The sequence below is a fragment of the Alosa alosa genome, chromosome 4 (genome assembly GCF_017589495.1).
Source record: "Alosa alosa isolate M-15738 ecotype Scorff River chromosome 4, AALO_Geno_1.1, whole genome shotgun sequence".
Taxonomy (NCBI): Eukaryota; Metazoa; Chordata; class Actinopteri; order Clupeiformes; family Clupeidae; genus Alosa; species Alosa alosa.
In genome coordinates this window covers 1,522,730-1,547,117 of record NC_063192.1, presented here as the reverse complement: position 1 = coordinate 1,547,117, position 24,388 = coordinate 1,522,730, and the positions used below count along the sequence as shown (strand labels likewise).

The window sequence follows — 24,388 nt, the reverse complement described above, 5'->3', positions numbered from 1 at the left end:
AACCAACTTGTATGTAAAAACAGTTCTGCAACTAAGATATGCCAGTTTAAATCATACAGTATGAATCCACACAATAAGCAAAGTGCAAAGACAATAAGCAAGGTAGTTCAGTAGGCCTATTGTGTAGACTAACTATAGGCTACTGTTGAAGTTGAAGTGAACTGTATCTTTTTTTAGATAGGGTTAGTTAAGTGGTCCTGAAACTGAAAAGGTTTGAGAAACACTGTCATAGGCCAAAGTATTAATGTTTTACTCCGCCTCGCTAGATGGCGATATCTTGTACAAACACAACACATTCCCCAAACAGACTCTCCATCTTAGCCATAGCTAACTTGCTAGCGAACTTTCCATATTAGCTTACTTGCTAGCAAACTTTGCATCATCAGTCTAACTAGTTAAATAGTTGACATTACATGATGAACATTTTAAGTATGGACATTCTGGGGGATGTTAATTTGTATGAGAGAAGCTTCAACTTCTGGGTATGTAGCATTGTGGCATAAAGCTTAGGTAGTTAGCTTGCTAACTCTGGCAGAAAATCTCAGTGTTCTTGTTCCATGTAGTTTTAGGTATTTGCAGCCACAGGGTTGCAGCAACAACCGCGTGAACTAGCCTACAGGAAAGCTGTTAGCGTATGAACTCATTCGAATATTTTGGCAGTAACAGCTAGATATTCTGTCTTCTCATTTTGTAGATGAAAATGAAGAGAGATTTTATCTTAGTTTTTATTTCATGCAAAACATTTTAGTCTAGTCTTTTTTTAGGTCAAAAATAATGCATCTTAAGATAGTCTTAGTCAGTGTTTCAGGACATTACTGCCCGTCTCGTCATCGTCTCGTCTTAGTCATGAAAAAAAGGTTGTTGGCGAACATATTTCCTCTCGTCTCGTCTGGCCGAAATTAACACTAGTCAGGAGAGGAAATATGTTAGTCAACAACCTTTTTTTTTTCATGACTAAGACGAGACGACGACGAGACAACACTAATGTCCTGAAACACTGACTAAGACTATCTTAAGATGCATTATTGTTGGACTAAAAAAAACTAAAATGTTTTGCATGAAATAAAAACTAAGATAAAAATCTCTTCATTTTAGATCTACAAAATGAGAAGACAGAATATCTAGCTGTTACGTTTTCAAAATATTCCGAATGAGTTCATGCTCCTGTAGGCTAGTCTACGTGCTGTTGCTGCAACACGAAACCACATGGAACAAGAACACTGGAGATTTCTGCCAGAGTTAAGCTAACTACCTAAGCTTTATGCCACAATGCTACATACCCAGAAGTTAAAGCTTCTCTCATTAACAAATTAACATCCCCCAGAATGTCCATACGAAAATGTTCAGCATGTAATGTCAACTATTTAACTAGTTACACTGATGATGCAAAGTTTGCTAGCAAGTAAGCTAATATGGAAAGTTCGCTAGCAAGTTAGCTATGGCTAGATGGAGAGTTTGTTTGGGGAATGTGTTGCGTTTAGGCGCATATCACCATCTAGCATGGCGGAGTAAAACATTAATACTTGGGTCTACGACAGTGTTTCTCAAACTTTTTCAGACGAAGGACCACTTAACTAACCCTAGCTAAAAAAAAAAAAAAAAAAAAAAAAAAAAAAAAAAAAGATTAGACCTACTTCAACAGTATATTAGTCTACACAATAGGCCTACTCACTGAACCACCTTGCTTATTGTCTTTGCACTTTGCTTATTGTGTCAGAGGATTCATACGATTTAAACTGGCATATCTTACATAGACAGTGTTGCAGAACTGTTTGAATTTACATACAAGTTGGTTCAATGTTGCAAACAACTCATCTATATTATATTTTACCACGTCTGCTTGCGGACCACTTGGGATAGCTTGCGGACCACCAGTAGTCCCCGGACCACACTTTGAGAAACACTGGTCTATGAATATCATGACAGTGGTCCAGTCAAATCTTTTACTGTCTATGGTCAAATCTTACCTTTAGTTTTCTTTTGACTAAAACTAGACTAAAATGACGAGACTTTTAGTTGACTAAAACTTGACTAACAAAAATTATATTTGAATGACTAAATATGACAAAGACTAAAAAGGACATTTCGTCACAAGACTAAGACTAAATTAAAAATAGGTGACAAAATTAACACTACAATGGAATCAACTGTAAACAAACTGTCCATGCAAAAGTTGTACAACAAGATGAACTAGTGAGCTTCTTTTTAAACAGAACCTCGTGTTTCCAGTGTTTACGGTGGCAACCGGGTGATAAGCAGGATAACGGCCTTCGAGGTGTGTCCAGTTATACGGAAATTAATGGACTCGGGCGGAGGCAACGCATCGTGGAGTTTTTTGCCCCTCGCCCTCGTCCATTAATTCCGTATAACAGGACACCTCGGCGGCCGTTATCCCTTACATAACAATTATAGTAATGAAGTACAGTTTTACTGTTTGAGACTTAGCCTGTGTTCTGTTATTCATTGTTGTACCATCTACAATAAATCATCATCTAATCGCCGATCCTGATCCCGCCGTCAAGCTTTATTGACCATCTTCAATACAGACATTAGAACTAAAACACAACGCAACAACCAGAGAATCCAACAATACATTAAATGTACATATTTTAGCAAATCAATACAATATTCTAACTGACAAAACAATAGTTTTATGCAACAACTAATTCAAGTACTCAAATTGGCTCTTACAGTGCTGCGAGACACTAGCACCCATGGGCTTCAACCTCCCTGCTAGCATGTCCACCTCTCAGTCTGAGGTGCTGCTCATGTTACACTCTTGCTTACCTTCATAATTAAATGTTTGCATATATGAGCAAGTGTATTGAATACCTGGTCCTGTCAGACGCTGCACTGCTGCTGCTACTGCTGGTGGACTCAGAGTCTGAACTGGAACGTGGAAGACTGCGTTCATTGCGGTATACACGGAAACTCTCTGTAACAGGCTGACTGCCACCATCAAAGCCATTGCTAGGCAAACCTGTGGACATAAACAGGAGAGTCAATCATTTTTCAATTTGTTCATTAATGGCATATTTCAACCTAAAAGAGAATGTTTGGTTAGGAGCCAATGGGAACTCAGAATTTTACATGAGAAGAGTTGCTTTCAAGATACTCAGTCGATGCAAGATTTGTTTCACTAAAAGAGTATTGTGCACCACCAATCTAGCCAACCAAATGATGTGTAAAGTGAAAGTGAAGTTGCTAATACTGAAGAAAAGAAGAATCTGATTGGACTTGTTATTTGTAGCTTCTCTAGATAAACATCAAGTACCACTAATTTATACAATTATACAAACACTAATATAGATGCCAAATATACAATTTGTGGGCATATGAATATCATTACCATCAGAGTTGAAGTTGAGCTTCAGTAAGTAAAAGTCCTACCATGTATTAGTTCTACCTGTACACTTCATACAAATATTTAGACTTTCACTTTCTGAAGCAGGACTTCCACACCTGATTAACATAATTTTCAATAACCTCTGAAGTTTGAGCCATGTCAAGTGATATATGGTGATATATGACACATTGCCTGTTTTTCTAAACAGCCAATGTGTCTGCATAGTCTGTCTGCCTCTTCATCCCCTCCATGTTTGGTACTGTCTGTCCACTAGCCACTTGTACCACTGTCTTTATGCCTCACTGTTTGCGTGCTATATTAGCACATTAGCATATATGCATAACCCCCCCCTCCATGCCACAGCCGAACTGTGGCCACACTTATACATTTTCTTAAATAGTTAAATATATAGATATATAGACTTTACTTTACTTCTGCATTGTTGCACTGTTGACTTACTCATTTGCACTATCACCATGACCACTATCACCATTGCACTACCACCATGACACTCATTCACACAGAGCACCTTAGAGCACCTTACCATACCTTACTATGCACAGAGAATCACAGGCTCAGTCCCTGCCTCAGTCATTGCAAGCGCCTCTGATTTATTAATCACCACTATGTGGATTCTGTTTTTAGAATTGATTTAGATTAAGTGTTAGTATAATTGTAATTTTGCTATTTGTATTCCAGTATATTTTTATATATTGTATTAAGTGTTAGTATAATTTGTATTTTAGTATATTTAGCATATTCTTTATCTTCTACTGTCCTTACTGCTTAGTTGTGTTTTTATATTATATACTTTAATTACTCTTCTGCTGTTAAAGAATGTGTTTGTCTTGTATGTATGCTGCTGAGACCTTGAATTTCCCCTGGGGATCAATAAAGTATCTATCTATCTATCTATCTATCTATCTATCTATCTATCTATCTATCTATCTATTTTAACGCATTACAACATTTAACAAAAGATCACAATTTAAAATTGGAAACATCTTCACATCATATCTTCAAACTTTGACATGAATCGGATGAATCACCCAGGAGAAGTGCGTCAAAATTGATCATGTGTCACGACTAGGGCTAGGTGATATACAGAATATACTAGATATATCGCAGTTGGCTGTATGTGAGATACATCAAAGTGTTATATTGCAAATATTGAGTATTTCACTGTCGGCAATACATGCTTTGGCGTTTCGTGTCCTTATCTCTCTCCATTTGCACTCAGTAAAAACGTGATCTACGCACATAACACTCACTAACCAATCCTGAACAGTCTATTCAGAAGAGGGTGTGACGTCTAGGTGTAGACGAGAAGAAGTAAACTTTTAGTTCAACAGCGGCGGTTGCATTACTGTCTATAGGCTAGGCAGAGGCATAGGCTAGTGTTGTTCAACAATGAGCTAGGTTGATGGAAGATGGAAGCAGTTCCGATTTGGTTCCAAAATGAAATTTTGATTTTGAAATTAAACTTACAAAGATATCTGTGCATTAAGGCAGAAGGGCTACTTTCTATGTACACGTCTGACTGTTTCAAAAAGTCAGCGCAAATTCGCACATCTCACTCCCCACACATGCTTTTCTCATATTAAATGTGCGTCTATGCTTCCTCCAGTTTGATTTTTAAATTAAACGTACGAGATCTGCGCATTGAAGCAGATTAGGCTACTGTCTATGAGTGCATCTGACTCAAACCCTTCTCTTATTGATGAACCAATAAACAAATGACTAATTAAGGAACACACCACACAGTACCTTGCCCTCAATGTAAGCAATCATCATTCATATGGAGACATATCAATGACAGACTGAATCAAACTAAATTTATTTGAAAAGTTAACTAAACCCATAAAGCCATGCGAAAAGAGAAGTGAGTTAACAGTTTATCAAATATTCAGGGTCATAGCCTAGCTACTTGAGTTTACTGCTAAAATTATGTCTAACATGATACAATAAACACATAAACAAATAAAGTCTATCAAAATAAAGGTCCAATATTATGTTTTATCTATTTGTTAACCACAAGCTCTGCGACCTACCCAGAACGGTTCCATGACCCACTTTTGGGTCCCAACCCACCAGTTAGGAAACACTGGCCTAACCTACTGCGTTGTACTGGTATGATTTAAAACATCACAGGGTGAAAGTGAGAATTCATGAATTCTTCTAGAGTAAATTTTTTTTTTTTTTTTTTTGTGAAATAGACTAAAAATACTGTGATATTTTTTAGCCATATCGCCCAGCTCTAGTAACAACACACAAAATCCCAAATAATGCACCTCCTGTTGGGCATAGCTAACACAGTGTACATACAAAACTTGTTTGTCTTGGGGAGTTACACAAGTAACCTGCATTGTGTTTAACCACACTGCTCAGCCATGCACTCGCCTGGACTTGAATCTGCAAACAGCAGCACCTCAGATTGCGAGTCGAGCATGCTAGCAATCGAGCTAAAAGCCCGGGCTGCTAGCTCTCTCACTAGCACAACTCTTGTTGTCAGGAGGGAGGTTTACCAACGTATGTACTGTACAGTTACGGACCAGCTGGTTACCATTACACTCACACCTCCCAAACCTTTTTCCCTGATTAGTGACTATGTGTGTGCCAAATTTGATGAGTTTTCATAGTTAAGTGTATTTTGTATGGCTGTTGAGTTTGAATATCAACAATCTTTCTCCAGTAACACTAACTCCCCCTTTAATGCATTGATGAACACTACTTCTAATATCAGTATTGTAAAGGGTTGACATTTACAGGAAATCAATAGATGGTCAATATACATACCAGGAAGAGGGTCATCATTATCACTCTCACTCTCAGAGCTTGAACTTGTACGAGGACTGCGCATTTTCTTCTTCGGACGTAGAGGATTTAGCAAAGGTAGTTGTGGTGGCCCAACTGAACTGGAGCTTACACCTGAAGACCCTATATGCAATGCATCACGATTCTTTGGTGGTCGTCCAGGCCGTTTGGCTGGCCCACCAACTCTAGGGTTTTTCTTGGAGAAAAGGACAGAGGTCCGGCGGCCCACTTCTGGAGCTAACACTGAGGAGGTACTCAAATCTAAAAAGGAAGACAAACAAATTTAGAGAATAAATAGGAAAAAAACAGCAGCAACCAACACGACAAGAATAAAACAGAAATTGATATCCAATTTCCAGGAGAGCGATGAATGACATGGTTTGCATGGTTTGTGACATTTGTTGTGGCTATTGTATTAGCTTGTAGACTATATAGGAAACAATATAAAACATCAATAAATGGGGTCATATATGGTATACTTAAGCAATAAGCCCCGAGAGGCCGTAGGTTACATTGAAACCCCCCTTACTGTAGCTGTTGCCAAGCACTGTGTTGCCAAGCACTGTGAGACGCAGCTACTTGAACTTTTGTATCAAGTTATGGTAGCGCAGTAATATAGAACGAAATGCGGTCAAGGTGTATGTTTATGCTGCATTTTACAACTGCATCGAACGTGATTCAGCCAATCACATTCAAGGAATGGAACTATCAGTTTTAGAATGTATGGTAGGTCAAGCGACTGAATGAAGAAATTAATCTTAAATGATCACTGTGCAGAAGTTAAAGAACATCCTACAGCACATAAGCTTACTGTTATTATATTGGGCTCTGTACAAGACCAAATCTTGGCTTTATATGTGTATGTGTATTTCATTTGCTCAACTACTGTGGATCAGGGGTATGCAACAGTCTACATGTCTTGAAAGCAATTCTATATTTTGCATTACATTACATTACTGTTTAGCAAATTGAGTACATTTGCCTACAGAGCCAATAGGTTTGTGGAAGATGCAGTCAACATGACACTACACATCCTCCAGCACTTGGGAGTGTGCAGGCACCTATGCCGGGATATTCTTTGTGGACTTTAGTTCTGCCTTCAACAGCATCATCCTGGCTAGGTTGCAGGACAGGCTCTCCCAGTTGAATGTACCTGATCCCACCTGCAGGTGGATCATTGACTTCCTGTCTGACAGGAAGCAACATGTGAGGATGGGCAGGCATACCCCGCAAGGCTGCATTCTCTCCCCTGCTCTTCTCCCTGTACACCAACAACTGCACCTTCAGTCACAAATTTGTCAAGCTCACATAGTTTGTGGATGACACCACCCTCATTTGACTCATCTCTGGACCTATAGCGCCCCCTATAGAGGCCAAATGAGGCCAATTTCCTAGTGTGTCCTTACAATCAGGTACCAAGTCCCTATACCAAGATTGGACTTCATACATCAAAGCATTGCTGAGATACGAGCCCACTTCCTGTATTGCAGCGCCCCCTATAGAGGCCAAATTATGCCAATTTCCTAGTGTGCAATGTTCCCTCTAAGCTGTGCACGCGCGCAGCCGCGCAGACCAGTCGAAGTGGCCGCGCAATAGATTTTTCAGACCGCGAACATTTTTCAGACCGCACAAAAAATGTTTTTTCAGGGGTTAAAAATCTGAGCATCAACGGCGATGTAGGCTAGGTAATAAACATTTAAAATACTGACATGTCTGACAACCAAGCCGAGTTTGTATGTAAACAACCAAGTTGTTTATATACAAAGTATCAAAGTCAAAGTCAAAGTCAGCTTTATTGTCAATTTCTTCACATGTTCCAGACATACAAAGAGATCGAAATTACGTTTCTCACTATCCCACGGTGAAGACAAGACATATTTTACCAATTTTAAGTCCACAGACAAACATAACATTCAAGTAAACAAAAAAGTAAGTAAATAAGTAAATAAGAGGGCACATATAATAATGAAAAAATAAGAGCAGCAAAATTTTGTTGAAATTGTGCATAGACAGTCAATAAAAAACTAGTGCAAAGTCAGGCCAATAAGAGGCTTGGGTAGTTCTGTTTGACCTGAGTAATAAAGAAAGTGGCATAGTGGTGCAAGTTATGTAAGAGCAGCAGAAGTGTTGTGTTTTCAGGACAACAACACCAAGTTGTAAAGTGTACAAGTGTGCAAGTGTTCAAGTGTGCAAGTGGAGTAGTGCAGGCTGCCATTGTGGGTCCAATGTCCAGGATGTTATGTAGCTGAGGGTGGAGGGGGGAGAGGAGGGAGAGAGTTCAGCATCCTTACAGCTTGGTGTATGAAGCTGTTGGTGAGTCTGGTAGTCTTGGGGCGCAGGCTTCTGTACCTCTTCCCAGAGGGCAGTAGATCAAACAGATTGTGAGCAGGGGTGACTTGCATCACTCACAATTTTGGTCGCCCTTAAGCTTGGGTGAGGTGGGTGGTGTAAATGTCCTTCAGGGAGGGGAGTGAAGCACCAATGATCCTTCCAGCTGTGTTCACTATGCGCTGCAGGGCTTTCCTGTTGTATTCAGTGCAGCTTCCGCCCCACACAGCGATACAGCTGGAGAGGATGCTCTCAATGGTGCCTCGGTAGAATGTGGTCATGATGGCTGGTGGAGCACTTGCTCGCCTGAGTTTCCTTGAGGAAGTACAGGCGCTGAGCTCTTCGCCAGTGATGCAGTGTTGGTGGTCCAGGAGAGGTCTTCACTGATGTGCACCCCAGGAATTTGGTGCTGCTCGCTCTCTCCACCACAGCACCGTCGATGGTCAGTGGCAGGTGTTGGGTGTGACCTCTCCGGAAGTCAACAACAATCTCTTTGGTCTTGCTGACGTTCAGCAGGAGGTTGTTGTCCCTGCACCACGTGGTCAGATGGTCGACCTCCAACCTGTATTGAGTCTCGTAAAAGCCCTTGGTGATGAGACCCACCAGAGTTGTGTCGTCCAGCAAATTTCACTATGTGATTGTTGCTGTAGGTTGCAGTGCAGTCATGCGTCAGCAGGGTGAAGAGCAGCGGACTGAGCATGCAGCCTTGGGGGGCCCCTGTGCTCAGTGTGATGCTGCTTGAGATATTGTTGCCAACACGTACTACTTGGGGCCTCTGACAGAGGAAGTCCAGTAGCCAGTTGCAGAGGTAGGTACTGAGTCCCAGTTTGTCGAGTTTGCAGATGAGTTGTTGTGGTATTATGGTGTTGAATGCAGAACTGAAGTCTATAAACAGCAATCTCACATATGAGTCTCTTTTTTCCAGGTGGGTGAGGGCTGGGTGGAGGGCAGAGCAGATTGCATCCTCTGTAGACCGCTTGGCTCGGTATGCAAACTGGAAGGGGTCCAGGGTGGGGGGGAGAATGGCTTTGATATCCTTTATGCTACTCTAGGCGAGCCCTGCTCTAGTTATGTAGTAGCCTAGGCTACCATGGCAAAAAGAAAGGCAGAGCAGATGCCCCAAATAAGGTCTGCCTAACATTTAAACACGAGTGGCTAGATGAAATACTCCATTCTGACACAAAAGATAGTCCAGGTAGGAAAAATCTTTCACAATTGAAAAAATATAATGTCCGCAACACTGCTTTTGACTCCCATATATTTAATGCACAACAGGCAACGTTTCGACCCTGCTGGGTCTTCTTCCTTTTTAGGAAAAAACTTTCAGACATATAAATATCGTAAATTTTACGAAAGGAGTGGCGTGATCTGCCAATTCTGCTCGGAGGCAAAAGTGAAAGGAGAGTTCCAGAAGTCCATGTAGACGCATTGAAAACATTAAGACTTAGACATGAACTCTATCGATCAAATTCTCCCCGAAATTAATAAATCCCGAGAGAGACGAATTCAGAGAGCACGATCCGACCCTGAACAAATACAATTATTAATCGACAATGTGATGGTAGCAATTAACACCAACATGTCCATGTTATCAGCAAGATACACGATCATATGGCACGATGCTTGTGCTTTACATTACATTTTGGAAGCAAACTGATTTCAGTTACAAGTAGGGTTGCAAAGGGGCGGAACATTTCCGGTAAATTTCCGGAAACTTTCCGGAAACTTACCATGGGAAGTTAAGTTGGGGAATTTTGGAAATATTCAAAATTGGAAACTTTCATGGAATTAAAGGAAATTATGGGGATTAATGGGAATTTACGGGAATTAACTGGGAATTTTGAGTAATTCATACAAACTGTTTCGTATACAAACATTAACATTTTGTTTCGTAATAAGCAATATGATTTGTATGTTGGTATTTTCGCCTAGCTTAGCATACATAGCTAGCTAGCATGTTAGCGGAAATCCCATTCTCTGCCTATGGTTTACTAGCGTGCTAAACTAGCAACACTGAACTGCCCAAGATACACCACACACCTCAACAACAAAATCCGATTGGTTTGAACATTTTTTCCCCATGCATATGAACGCACCATAGGTTTCCTTTATGTCTAGCAGCCTATGCCGATTGCTGTGTGCATGTGATTGACATATGTGCAGGGTAGAAATTTGACTGAAATTGTATTAAATCAGGTTGTTTTAACTAATATTAGACTGCAAGATGGGGTTTTGTCCACTACATTAAGTTCCTTGTTATAGACTAACTTGCCATATTAAAAATTCCCAGTTTATTCCCATTAATTCCCGTTTATTCCTGTTAATTCCCATATATTCCCATGGAAAGTTGCCAACTTTGAAAATTCCCGGAATTTTGCAACCCTAGTTACAAGACAGTTTTTTTCTGGAATCATTCAGCTTTCAGGATGCCCTGCATAAAACATCCTTGATGCCATTACCAAGTTCTACGCAGACCATGCAAAATGGTATGTTTACTTCAGATGGTGATTAAAGGCTGTATCAGCGATTACGACTGAACGTCACATCTGTTGATGTTCAAACAAAACAGAGAGCTAGCTCGCTACTCTCCCCTCCCTCCTGTGTAATTGAAACTCTCCTAAACGCACATCTTGTTGGTTATTGGTTGGAACACTTTATTTTGCCTTTGAGTGGTTGCCAACACTTGTTGGTAGCAATTGTTTTTGTGTACAGATCTCGGAGCCTAGGCTGACTACAGAGACGCGTTTTTTGACTGCTTATGGCAGACAGCTAGCGGATCGTCAGGAAAGATTAGATTAATTTGATAATTTGTGTTTGGGCCTTTTTTGTGCCTGAAATCGCTGATACAACCTTTAATGTTGGGCAGACTTAAAGGACTGGCTGCTTTACTGAAGCGTCAGGTACCGCACCTGACAAGATGAGCCACATAGCCAGATAGGCCTATCTCCCTCAATGAAATTCAAATGACATGTTTTGTAGCCTAGTTTGTTGCAAACCACTCCAGTTATAAAATTGTTTAGGCTACCTTTAGGAAAAATGACACCATGTCAATTTAATAAGCACCACTTAAGTTCCACTTAAATGTTGTACCTGCTGAGAAATGACTAAACACCTTGGATACTTATATAATGATATTAATGATATATAATGATATATATATATATATATATATATATATATATATATATATATATATATATATAAACTATATTGAAGTTCAACCAAAGATTTTGCATTTGCGGTCATCTCTTTGAATTCCCTATGGCTAACGCAGGCTCGTGGTCATTTTTCGGCAGGTCGCGTGGTTTGCGAATTGCTTACAGTGCTGAAATGTTCACTCAGAAAACAAAATATTTGCTCAGTGCTGAAAACAATTAGAGGGAACATTGCTAGTGTGTCCTCACAATCAGGTACCAAGTCTCTATACCAAGTTTGGACTTCATACATCAAAGCGTTGCTGAGATATGAGCTCACTTCCTGTATTGTAGCGCCTCCTATAGAGGCCAAATGATGCCAATTTCCTAGTGCGTCATCACAATCAGGTAACAAGTTCCCTTACCAAGTTTAGACTTCATACATCATAGCTTTGCTGAGATATGAGCTCACTTCCTGTTTGGCAGCTTTGCCACCAAATTTGATTGACTGTATTGAGTGCCTATAGGTATATTTTTGTGAGGCTTGGTCTGAAGATCATCTGTGCCAAGTTTTGTGAAAAGTGGAGAAAATGTGCGACCTCTGAAAATTTAGTTTAGCTTTCGATAACATCCAATATCTCCATTATGGTGGAAATTGATGTCATTGAACTCGGAATCATCCAAGGATTCCATTTATACTTCAATGTTCAAAATATGGTATGCGGTTCAAACGTTAAAGTGGACTTCCGGCGAAAATTGACCCCAGGGTGTTTTTCTGCATTAAAACACATCAAATAAGCCGTGGAGACAGTATTTTTCGTTGATCAAACACTACAGAGCTTGGCCCGGTATATGCTATAGCCCCAAATCTCAAAAAGTGGATTAGCTAACTAATGGAAAAGCACTGGATTAGCAGTGAGCCATACGCTTCCCAAATAGCATTTTTTAACCAGTAATTTTGTTCAAAACAGCACCAAACCTCATCAGTAGCTTGCTCAGGGTCCCTACACATAAAAAGAAGCACCAACAACATAGTTAGCGAACTTGGAGTTTATTACAGAAGTCTGTTAAGAACACTTACACAACTGTCCCCCTACCAGCTCCTCTCGAAGGAAAGTCCTTATAAGTCAATTATCGAATGCAATGCAATATGAGGAGTGAAATTATTCAAAGTTCATAAACAATTCCAAAGTATTTACCATCTGTTATTACCTAATATTTGCCCAAACTGCCACAAACTTTGTTTCTCATACGTTGACTAATCTGTGGTGGGGCGCCACAAAATCAAAACCGGCCTATTTAAATTAAAGATAAGATAAAATACTTTCATTGAGCTGTGCTTTTTACGCACACAGCCATTCCTTGCCCTGCCTGCTCTCTCTCGTAATGAGTCCGCTGCCCCTCCTCTGCATGTGCATTTAACAAAATTGTTGAAGGATTGTTGTTGCCAGAAGCATTGCATAGAACACGGGGGGCTAAATTACTATTAAATCCGCTTAGCATTGTGACCATGCTGCGCAAATTTGTTCAAAACTGCTGCATTAAAGTTAACTCTGCTAAGGTCTTATCACAACATAGTTTAGTCTCCTCAATGTACTAAGTTAAGTTATGCAATCAAGCAGTATCTCGAAGCTAACGTTAGAATACTGTTTGGATGTTGAGTTTAGCATGCTTACTTACAGCTGCTTGTCAATTTCGTTACTCATGCAGGGCTCATTTTATTGACTCTGACACTGATTGTTTGCAAAATCCCGATGTAAATGAAAAAGTGTTTTCCAAGACTCAAAAGTGCTTGTCCCAAGGAGAAGTAGGCTACAAACCGTTATTTGAACTAACTATGTTATGAATTGCATCCACACATCAGCAGCCTTTTAACTGTGTTTTAGTGCAAGGGTTCCCTGACGAACGTCTTAAAGTGACTCAATTAGACCTATACACTACTGAACTTTATTGAATGCCCCCTCTGACTAAGAATGCATTACTTGGCACTTGTATAGTCTTTTATTTTAGAATTTTAAGAGCAATAAACATTGCAATGTTAAGGAATTCATGTTTTTTCATTTATATATGTAAATCAACATGTATAAATTGCTATTAGTCATAATGGGGAGATAATCGATAATCGAATCGGACTGAAAAAATGAATCGTTAGAATAATCGATGCATCGAAAAAATAATTGCTAGATTAATCGTTTATCCCAGCCCTAATTTAAACACTTTTATTTTAAACTTAACCTTCCTCTGATTTTAATCACCTCAGTTATCAATCAAAGCAAACAGGGAAAAGAAATAGCAATCATGAAAAACACTCAAATAAATAAATGTGCAAATGAATGAAAATCAGCACTGGTTGAAGCCTGGAAATATTGTTAACAAAGTAGCTTATTTTGCTAGTTTATCATAGTCTACTGGTTAGACTGTTCAGTTTTCCCACGTGTGTTTACAGTGGGCAGTGCTTCGACTTGACCAGCTTCACTCGCGGTCCGCGCGTGGGATCACGCGGTATCACGCGACTTTAATTTGTATTTTTCCAGTGAGACGCTGCAACAACCGGTAGATGGCTCAAGTGAGCAGGGTGTTTCGTAAAAAGAAATGGAGTCTGGGAAACCCTACACAGACTTCACTACAGACTTTAGCAGACTGGTTTAGAAATAATTTAATAGCCAGAAATATGCCTGCCCTGCCCTAACAAAGAAATATTTGGTTAACTGCGAGTGAATCCCGTTTGCAGCCGTAGCAAAAACGCAGGACAAATTAAACATTCTGGTTTTCTCCGAGTGCAACGATGATAGACAGACATCATTTGGACAAAATATAGAGCATATTAACCTCCGTTGCTCAGCCAAATGCCTTCATGTTGCGTCCTGTTATCACGGAGTTACAAGGGATAAACGATTATTAAAGAGTGTTTTTCATTTAAAGGTTTGACTTTGTGCTTATTCAGTAGAGCATTTGGTGCTCTCCCCAATCCCAGACGTTCACATTGCATGTTTGTTTGTAATGGATGCAACCGCGAGATAGGCTATGCGTTTGACGGCAATGACAGACATGAACCAAGACATATAGCCCAGCAGCAATCTAGGGACTGTTCGTTATTTATTGAAGGGGCTACCGGAGGAATTTTGAGTGCTTCAGTTGCAAGTTGCATGACCCTCTCTTGCCTGCTAGAAATTGTTCAATGACCCTCCGACAGAATTGTTAAGACAGACATGACCCTCCCCTGCCAATTGTCGCTGTCTTCCGCCCGCGCCACAGCCACACACTGTGATAACGTTCTTAAATCAATCTTTCCCGTGAGCTTGCATGCTACCAGTCCTTCCTTTTCAAATGTGTTGCGCCTGTTTGCACAATTTCACAAATAATCATATGTGATTAATAATATGACAAATAATCCCTGTGCACGGGGACCGAAACAATGCATGCCAACTTTTTCCGTGTTTCTCACGTATTTTAACTTTCCCCCGCTGTCTTGCCGTTTTAATGTTTTCCCGTAGAATATCCCATATTTTAATACTCTCATAACAGCCCTGCCATCGGGCCTGTCTCTGTGTTGCCCTGTTGCTACCCCTTGCCCTTCCAACGAAACAGATGTCTTCAAATCATCGTTTTCCTTGCTTGAAGGCGAACTTAGAGTGATGTTAACCTATTTAAGTTTAACGGCGTGATTGTCGTAAGAGCACGATTCATTGGCGCTTGCATGTTCGGCCTTATGTCTACGTGCGCACCTGAGGCTACTCAGCTACAAGAGAAAGAATTTCCCCTTTGGTTTGTTTGTTCACTGCAAGTTGGCCTACCATAACTTACCAAGTCTGCACTGTAGACCCTAACTGGCTATTTATATTTTTCTGTGAAATAAGCAAATGTATTTGTTCAACTTTATGAAGCAGAATTACGCATAGGCTACTTGGAACATAATACATTTAACAAAGGACAGATGTATGTTGCTAGTGACAAAATATTAACTTTCAGTGTTTTATGATGTTGTCATGGGGAAGTGTTTTTCCCCATGCATTTATTCTAGGTTACTGTCAGTGATTGACGCGAGAGAAGCGGGGTCTGTGTTGTGTTGCGTTGCGTTAATTTATTTTCATTGGGCATTCTCCGTGCCGTGCCGTCCACAGCTCTTCAGTTCTGACAAAGCCAAAATTACTCCTTTTGAAACAATGAGTGCAGGAAGCGCGTTTGTATGGTTATATTGCTTGTTATATTTATTAACTAACCACCCGATTCACGTTGGCTGGGGGGAAGGGGGGCCATCAGACATTTGTGCCCAGTTAATCGGCCCTGCCCCCAACAAATCACACCTTCCCACCTCTGACAGCTTAAAAGAAGTCAAGAGGACTCCTTACTCACAGACCTATTCACAAAGCTGCGGCATTTTGCCGTGTTTTGAAATCCTATGCAGCTACAGGAGCTTCCAATCATGAGGAAGCAATTTTGCATTGTAGGCATAACTAACATGCAATAACGCCGCCAACAACAACCAAAACTAGGCTAATCATTGTCAACATGTAAATTAAATGTAACATTATTGTGAATCAAATTAAAATGTTCTCTTTTGCAAACGTAGGTATAGTAACAGAATAATTTAATAATGTTACAAAGATACTACATCAATCCGTATGTTTCATTAGGCTACTAGGCTGTTTTGCCTTAATTCATTTAGGCTAGGCCTTTTTTATTCAGGGTCAGATTCACAAAGAATTTTAAGGCTAAAAGTAGCTCCTAACTGGCTTAATTTAGGAGCAACTCCTAAAAATAATGGGGCTTTCACTCCTAACTTTAGGACTCCTATTTTTTTTCACAAAAAGTAGGCCTAATTCACAAAGCATTTTAGACCTAAAAGTAGCACCTAAGTCTGGGACAGCTTAAGTCGAGAGGACTCCTAACTCACTAAGACGAAGCCGCCAAACAGGAAGTGAGCTCATATCTCAGCAATCGTTGCATGTATCAAAACCAAACTTGGTACATGGACTTATGACCCCATCAGGTGAATGCCGAAGAAATTTTGTGACCTTTGACCTCTAGGGTCACTGCAATTAGCAAAAATGCATTTTGCCTTGTAACTTTTGACGTGCTAGACGTGAAACTTGCTTTGACAGCTTATGGCCATACGTCTGATTGCAGCATTGAGCTAACAGCATTTCGTTGCCATGGTTACTCCGGCCTATCTGCTTGGCCCCCTCATTGCTGCTTGCAGCTATATTTGTCATGGTCATTTGTTGTGGAGACTTCAAATTTTGGGAAAACATTCATTGTGACAACAACTGATGTATTTCAAGATAGTTACCGATACTACCCGGGGGACCCAAAAAATATTTATATATTATATATTTAATACCCTCAATATCACACTTAATGCACATTTTTCCGAAATCTAGGGCCCTTTCCAAAGTAAAGAGACATTTAGTACAGACTTTAGATTGTTTACACATGCTTATTATGAGTTCGTCTTCCACCCTAGAAAATTTAGGGAATTTCTATGGAATCTATGGAAAATATTTGTCAAGATATACATTCCCAAACATGGCATGTGTTTTTCAAGCTGTAAAAATTAAAGAATTTCAAGGTCTGAAAAAGATATGAAGACAGAAGGTTTGCACAGAACAGGCCTTGGTTTTAGGACCCATTGATGATATAGACAAGGTTTGAACAAAATCTGAGACGGTGCAGCAACAACCCCTTATCTGATTTGACACAGAATGGCCCAACAGCAATGCCAAAGAAGCAAAACAATAAAACAGAGCTGTGGTTGAGATCATTTCCATAGACCAACTCACTATAAAAAACCTGGTGAGTATGACAGCAAATGTGTCACACCAAAAAGGACGTTTTAATGCACTGGCTCATCAGTCATGTTTTGCTTGGCCCTCAGATCACACAGGGGAAAAAATCAGGGAAGCCTTTGAATAAATTATATCCCAAACACGGAAACTGAAAATGACACAGCTCAGTGCAATGACAACATACAGTACGAAACATAGAATATCAAGGGACGTCCTTAGCACTGGGTTCCTTGCTTTGACCATAACCTATAGTGCACTTAGCTGTCAATAAGGCTATAGGCCTTGATCATGTGTCTGCATGACTTTCCAGGCCTAAGAAAACGGCATTCTCCAGGTTAAATAAAATAACAATACCTTTGCAGGAGAAACAAAATCTCCTGTGTCCCTGCCCACAAATACACCTGATGCATCACTAGCCCTGTGCCCACTGATGCAGACACCTGCACACTGGAGACTGTCCAGTATTCCTGGCCCCTTTAAGCACCTTTACAATGGATAGTAGAGAAACGTTTTTTGCATTAGCAACAAAATTATTTGTAGCCTGTAGTAGCCACTGACCAGGCTCAAAATAGCCTACCACTTTGTTGGTAGCATGGATAGGGTCCCTACAGACAAACCAAAGTATTGTAAACTTTGAAAGTGTACAGACAGGTTATAACAACGGTTGCTTCTGAAGGCAGCGCATTGCCTTACGTCGTGTTCCAGTAGTGTCAAATCAGTGGGCACATTCCACTTCTTCAGATCTGGCTGAATCTTACAATACAAACATGAATCATGTTCAGCCAGATCTACACAACGCTGGAAGTCGTCGAAATTCCCCCACATTAGCCTGATCTACCTGCAATTTCAGGTATTCCTAACGCCAACTCTGACCGACCATCTGCTTCCCATGCTTTAACTACTGATGACAGTCATTTGCTAAACTTTGTTTCTGCCTCTCAAGAAACTTCTCTGGCACATCAAAGCATTCCCAATTTCAGGTTTTTTGGTTGTTTCTGCATCTATTTTGTACTGGTGGGCTACTTTAAGCAGATGTAGGTATTTGATTTTTTGAACCTATCATAAGATTAATAATGCTTGGTTAGATTTAATCAATAGTTTTTAACTAAAGACACTATTTAAAATGGTAAAACATTCAATAGACTATATGTGCTACCTTTCTCTTGACTGCTGCTTTCCTCATCATCCTGACAGGTGCTTACAGAGGCATGATGGGGTAGAGCAGAGACTCTTTCCTCTGTAGGGACTCCAACACCTTCACCTCCTTCTCGCTGATGAGCCAGTTTGCGCTTAATGACAGTCATCTCTTTTCTCAGAGCTTTGGCGCGCCGCGATCGACCAATACTGTGTTTCCCAGAGCTGACTTCCTCAAATCGAACTTGCAAGATTTGCAACTGCTCCTCAAGTGGCAAGCGTCTGCGATTCTCTGGTAGAAGTAGGTCTGAAACGGGGACAGAGAGAAATGTTAGGTTGATTGATGTACATAGATTGCCGCATGGTTTTGCCACCTGCTACACGAAGACAATAAATGTCCTCTCCATCCCCTACTCCTGCAAGTCTTTGTAAATCTAAAATCTTACATTGTCTCCCCTTAATTACTCAATGATTGTTTAACAGTGCAATACAACAACGTACACAATCTTAACTGCCTAATGTCTGCCTAAACTGCCTAACTTGACACCTCAGCGGCCATGACGCATTACCTATTTTGTATTATCTAATTAATCAGCAGTGTGTGCATGTTTGTGTCTGTGTCTTGATGTATGTACAGTACCCTCCAGAATTATTGGCACCTAAGTGGACTAAAAACAGGTATATTTGTTTTAACACCGAGACATGAGACACTCTGTAAAGCGCAATGTGCAATGTGTTGCCGCTTCTTCTAGTGATTTATTGTAACCTCACAATGAAAACAATGAGGGAAAATTCAACCGAAAATTCAAAGGAAGCAAATTTATTCTGAGAAAATCTCATAAAGAAATAAATATGTTTAACAAAAACATGTTGCCCACAATTATTGGCACCGGCGTATATGGCAAGTACAGTATACAATCACCAACAAATCCCCTTACAACTTTACCCTACCCTCCTCTACTTCCCTCCCAGACAAGCTGAACCACATCTATGCTCGATTTGACCGGGAGGCAGTCTTTAAGTCAGCTGTTTCACCGGACGAGGACATACTCCAATTTTCCACCTCAGAGGTCTGCGACATCCTGAGCAGAGTGAATGCTAAGAAAGCTGCTGGCCCTGATGGAGTTCCCGGACGTGTGTTGCGAGCCTGCTCGGAGCAGTTGGCTGATGTCTTCACCAACATCTTTAACATGTCTCTTGCCCACTCAACAGTCCCCCATATTTTTAAATCTGCCACTAATGTTCTGGTGCCTAAACAGTCCACAGCCAAAGAACTGAACGACTTCCGCCCGGATGCACTGACACCCATTATTGCGATATATATATATATAATATTTCCGGCTGGTCCTCTCACAGCTGAAATCATGTCTGCCTGCTACACTGGACCCGTATCAATTTGCCTACTGCCGCAACAGATCAACAGAGGATGCCATCTCCACAGCGCTCCATCTGGCACTCACCCATCTAGATAGTCCCAATACATATGTTATAATGCTGTTCATTGACTTCAGTTCAGCATTCAACACTGTGATCTCCTCCAAGCTGATCTCCAAGCTCTGCCAGTTTGGCATCAGCAACTCACTCTGCAACTGGATTATGGACTTCCTTACTAACAGACCCCAGACTGTTAAATTAGGAAGTCTCTCTTCCTCCACCATACTGGCGTGCCACAGGGCTGTGTGTTGAGCCCTCTGCTCTACTCCCTCTTCACCCACAACTGCGCCCCTGTTTATGGCTCCAATGCCATAATCAAGTTCGCAGATGACACCACAGTGGTGGGCCTAATAAGAGAGGAGGATGGCACTACAAAGAGTAGTGAAATCTGCCCAAATGACTATTGGCTCCCAACTCCCAATTACACATATCATAAACGCTGTAAAAACAAAGCCAAATCCATTGTCAAGGATGCCACCCACCCAAACCATGGTCTTTTCAGTCTACTCCCATCTGGCAGGCTATACAGGAACCTGCGCTCCCGCACCAGCAGGCTCAGGTACAGCTTCTTTCCAGAGGCTGTAACACTGCTGAACAAAACTACACCTCCTGTCTAGCATTTGCATTTTAGTTGTTTTTTTTAAAGTATATTTTTTTGGGCTTTTTATGCCTTTAATTTGATAGGACAGTGGAGAATGACAGGAAGCGAGTGGGAGAGAGAGTCGGGGTGGGATCCGGAAAGGACCACGGGGCGGGAATCGAACCCGGGTCGCCGGCGTACGGCGCAGGTGCCCCAGCCAGTTGCGCCACGGCTGGGGCCACCCGTTTACTTTTTACGACTGCACTGTTTACCTGTTTACATTGACTGTATTGCACTGCTTACCTGTTTACATTTACTCCTACACTGTTTCACCTATGACCTTGCACTGCTAACACCCCATACTATACATTATATTTATATATAAATATATACACACATATACTATTAATTTATATATATTAGTTATAGAATGTCTATTTATACTCAACATATACTCTATTTATCTCTGTAGATATATCATCTGGAAAACCTGTATTTATCCAACTATACACTGTACATTATTAATCTCTACACAACCATACTCTACCTGCACTTGGTATTTAATGGTTTGCACTTCTGGTTGGATGTCAACTGCATTTCATTGGCTCTGTACCTGTACTCTGCTAAATGACAATAAAGTTGAATCTTCTCTAATCTAATTATTGACCGTCTCCGACTGAGTCATGTATTCAACTTGACTAAACATGATGTTATTAAGTCTAACAATCTATTTTTTTGGAGATTAATTTACTAACTGTCATGACATCAAAGTCAAAGTCAAAGTCAGCTTTATTGTCAATTTCTTCACATGTTCCAGACATACAAAGAGATCGAAATTACGTTTCTCACTATCCCACGGTGAAGACAAGACATATTTTACCAATTTTAAGTCCACAGACAAACATAACATTCAAGTAAAACAAAAAGTAAGTAAATAAGTAAATAAGAGGGCACATATAATAATGAAAAAATAAGAGCAGCAAAATTTTGTTGAAATTGTGCATAGACAGTCAATAAAAAAACTAGTGCAAAGTCAGGCCAATAAGAGGCTTGGGTAGTTCTGTTTGACCTGAGTAATAAAGAAAGTGGCATAGTGGTGCAAGTTATGTAAGAGCAGCAGAAGTGTTGTGTTTTCAGGACAACAACACCAAGTTGTAAAGTGTACAAGTGTGCAAGTGTTCAAGTGTGCAAGTGGAGTGCAGTGCAGGCGGCCATTGTGGGTCCAATGTCCAGGATGTTATGTAGCTGAGGGTGGAGGGGGGGAGAGGAGGGAGAGAGTTCAGCATCCTTACAGCTTGGTGTATGAAGCTGTTGGTGAGTCTGGTAGTGCGGGGGAGGCTTCTGTACCTCTTCCCAGAGGGCAGTAGATCAAACAGATTGTGAGCCGGGTGACTTGCATCACTCACAATTTTGTCAGCCTTCTGCGGGTGAGGTGGGTGGTGTAAATGTCCTTCAGGGAGGGGAGTGAAGCACCAATGATCCTTCCAGCTGTGTTCACTATGCGCTGCAGGGCTTTCCTGTTGTATTCAGTGCAGCTTCCCCACACAGCGATACAGCTGGAGAGGATGCTCTCAATGGTGCCTCGGTAGAATGTGGTCATGATGGCTGGTGGAGCACTTGCTCGCCTGAGTTTCCGCAGGAAGTACAGGCGGCGCTGGCTCTCTTAGCCAGTGATGCAGTGTTGGTGGTCCAGGAGAGGTCTTCACTGATGTGCACCCCCAGGAATTTGGTGCTGTTCGCTCTCTCTCCACCACAGCACCGCCGATGGTCAGTGGCAGGTGTTGGGTGTGACCTCTCCGGAAGTCAACAACAATCTCTTTGGTCTTGCTGACGCTCAGCAGGAGGTTGTTGTCCCTGCACCACGTGGTCAGATGGTCGACCTCCAACCTGTATTGAGTCTCGTCAGCCCTTGGTGATGAGACCCACCAGAGTTGTGTCGCCAGCAAATTTCACTATGTGATTGTTGCTGTAGGTTGCAGTGCAGTCATCGTCAGCAGGGTGAAGAGCAGCGGACTGAGCATGCAGCCTTGGGGCCCCTGTGCTCAGTGTGATGCTGCTTGAGATATTGTTGCCAACACGTACTACTTGGGGCCTCTGACAGAGGAAGTCCAGTAGCCAGTTGCAGAGGTAGGTACTGAGTCCCAGTTTGTCGAGTTTGCAGATGAGTTGTTGTGGTATTATGGTGTTGAATGCAGAACTGAAGTCTATAAACAGCAATCTCACATATGACTCTCTTTTTTCCAGGTGGGTGAGGGCTGGGTGGAGGGCAGAGCAGATTGCATCCTCTGTAGACCGCTTGGCTCGGTATGCAAACTGGAAGGGGTCCAGGGTGGGGGGGAGAATGGCTTTGATATCCTTTATGCTACTTCATGATGATGGGTGTCAGTGCCACAGGGCGGTAGTCATTGAAGCAGGATGGAGCAGTTTTCTTCGGCACAGGTATGATGGTGGCAGCTTTGAAACATCAGTTTCAACAACATCAGTTATATACAACGTCTATTTTCTGAATTTTCTGTGTTCTGCAAGATTTACATTTTAAAAAATATATAATTTTGGTCTGTCTCAAAGTTCTTGTCAACTCTGTTAACTGTTATAAGTAAGTGATAATGTATATTGGCCGCGCAGCGGAGGGGTCTTGTTCCGTCCTGAAGGGACTTATTTTCCCAATAATGACCGGCGTTCTATACACGGCTACTTGCCAAACCGAAACAATAAACTCCCCATGATATGACTCTTTAGCCTACATAGTCTAGGCTATAGCCTATTTGTTACCGTTTCATCGTGGCTTTTGCTGAGAAACAAATAGTTCGCAACAGCACACACTGAACTTGAATCAAACATTCTTTAGAACACAGCTGATCAACCGTCTGCTTTCACTTTTGAATGAAGTTCCAGTCCTTGCGTAGTAATATGAAAGATGTGAAATAGAAGCACAAAACCCATTTTCCTTGACAGCGGTCTGTTACTTAGCAACGGTCTGTTATTGAGAATTAGCAGACCACCAAACGTTGGGAAGGCTCATTCAAGTGAACGGAGTATTCTGCAGCACTATGAAGAGCCGTGTAATAAAACTGCTTAAAACAGACTTTGAATATGAAGCATGACGCCTACACAGAGAGATGTCAATTCCTCTGACGGGAAACTTTGGAAAGGCAGTGAGATATGTTAAGCTTCTTCTCTCATTAATTTGTACACCAACAGTAGATTAATTATTCGTCAACTCTGTTATTGCGTTATTGGAGTGAAACTCACTCAATTTTTAAAAAACAATAATATGATTAAAAGTCATGAAATTCTGGTTTTATACATATCATGCAGTAACTAGTTTGAGGTTAGGATGTGGAGCTACAGAATGATGGGAATGTCAACTCTGTTATCGTCAACTCTGTTAATTCTGCATGATAACAGAGTTGACAATGATGTGCTGTCAACTCTTGTTTTCAATAGCATTTAATGAGTGTCAACTCTGTTAATTTAAGATTTTGCTCTTAAAACAATGACTAAATATGTATTTTTTTGTTTCAAATGTATGTCAGAAGATGTGTTACAACTAATATTTTTACCACATGATTTCTTTAATTTTTAATTTTTAAATTATATATGTAAAAGCTAACTTTTTTTAGAACATATGCACCTCTTAGAAACTTGGCAGTGGAATGTGTTGTAGCAGTCTTATCAAATTCAAAGTTGCTAGAGTGACTGTAGAGACAAAAGTTCTCTTAGGGAAGGAATCATTTAAAAATGCATGACATTTGCTAAATATATATAATTTACTGAGTTTGTCTCTAACAGAGTTGACAGATTTTTTCTGTCATTACATATTTCTTTCAAA

At 40.8% G+C, this 24,388-nt stretch overlaps 1 protein-coding gene across 1 annotated transcript in view; it reads right to left on the bottom strand.

Annotated features, from left to right (window-relative positions):
* brpf1 (bromodomain and PHD finger containing, 1) overlaps window positions 1–24,388 on the bottom strand; it is a gene marked incomplete in the record, with an annotated part of 174,779 nt that overhangs the window by 26,248 nt on the left and 124,143 nt on the right. The window contains 3 exon segments of the mRNA XM_048240776.1: window positions 2,833–2,980; window positions 6,143–6,421; window positions 18,565–18,849. Coding sequence (XP_048096733.1) covers window positions 2,833–2,980; window positions 6,143–6,421; window positions 18,565–18,849 — 712 coding nt within the window.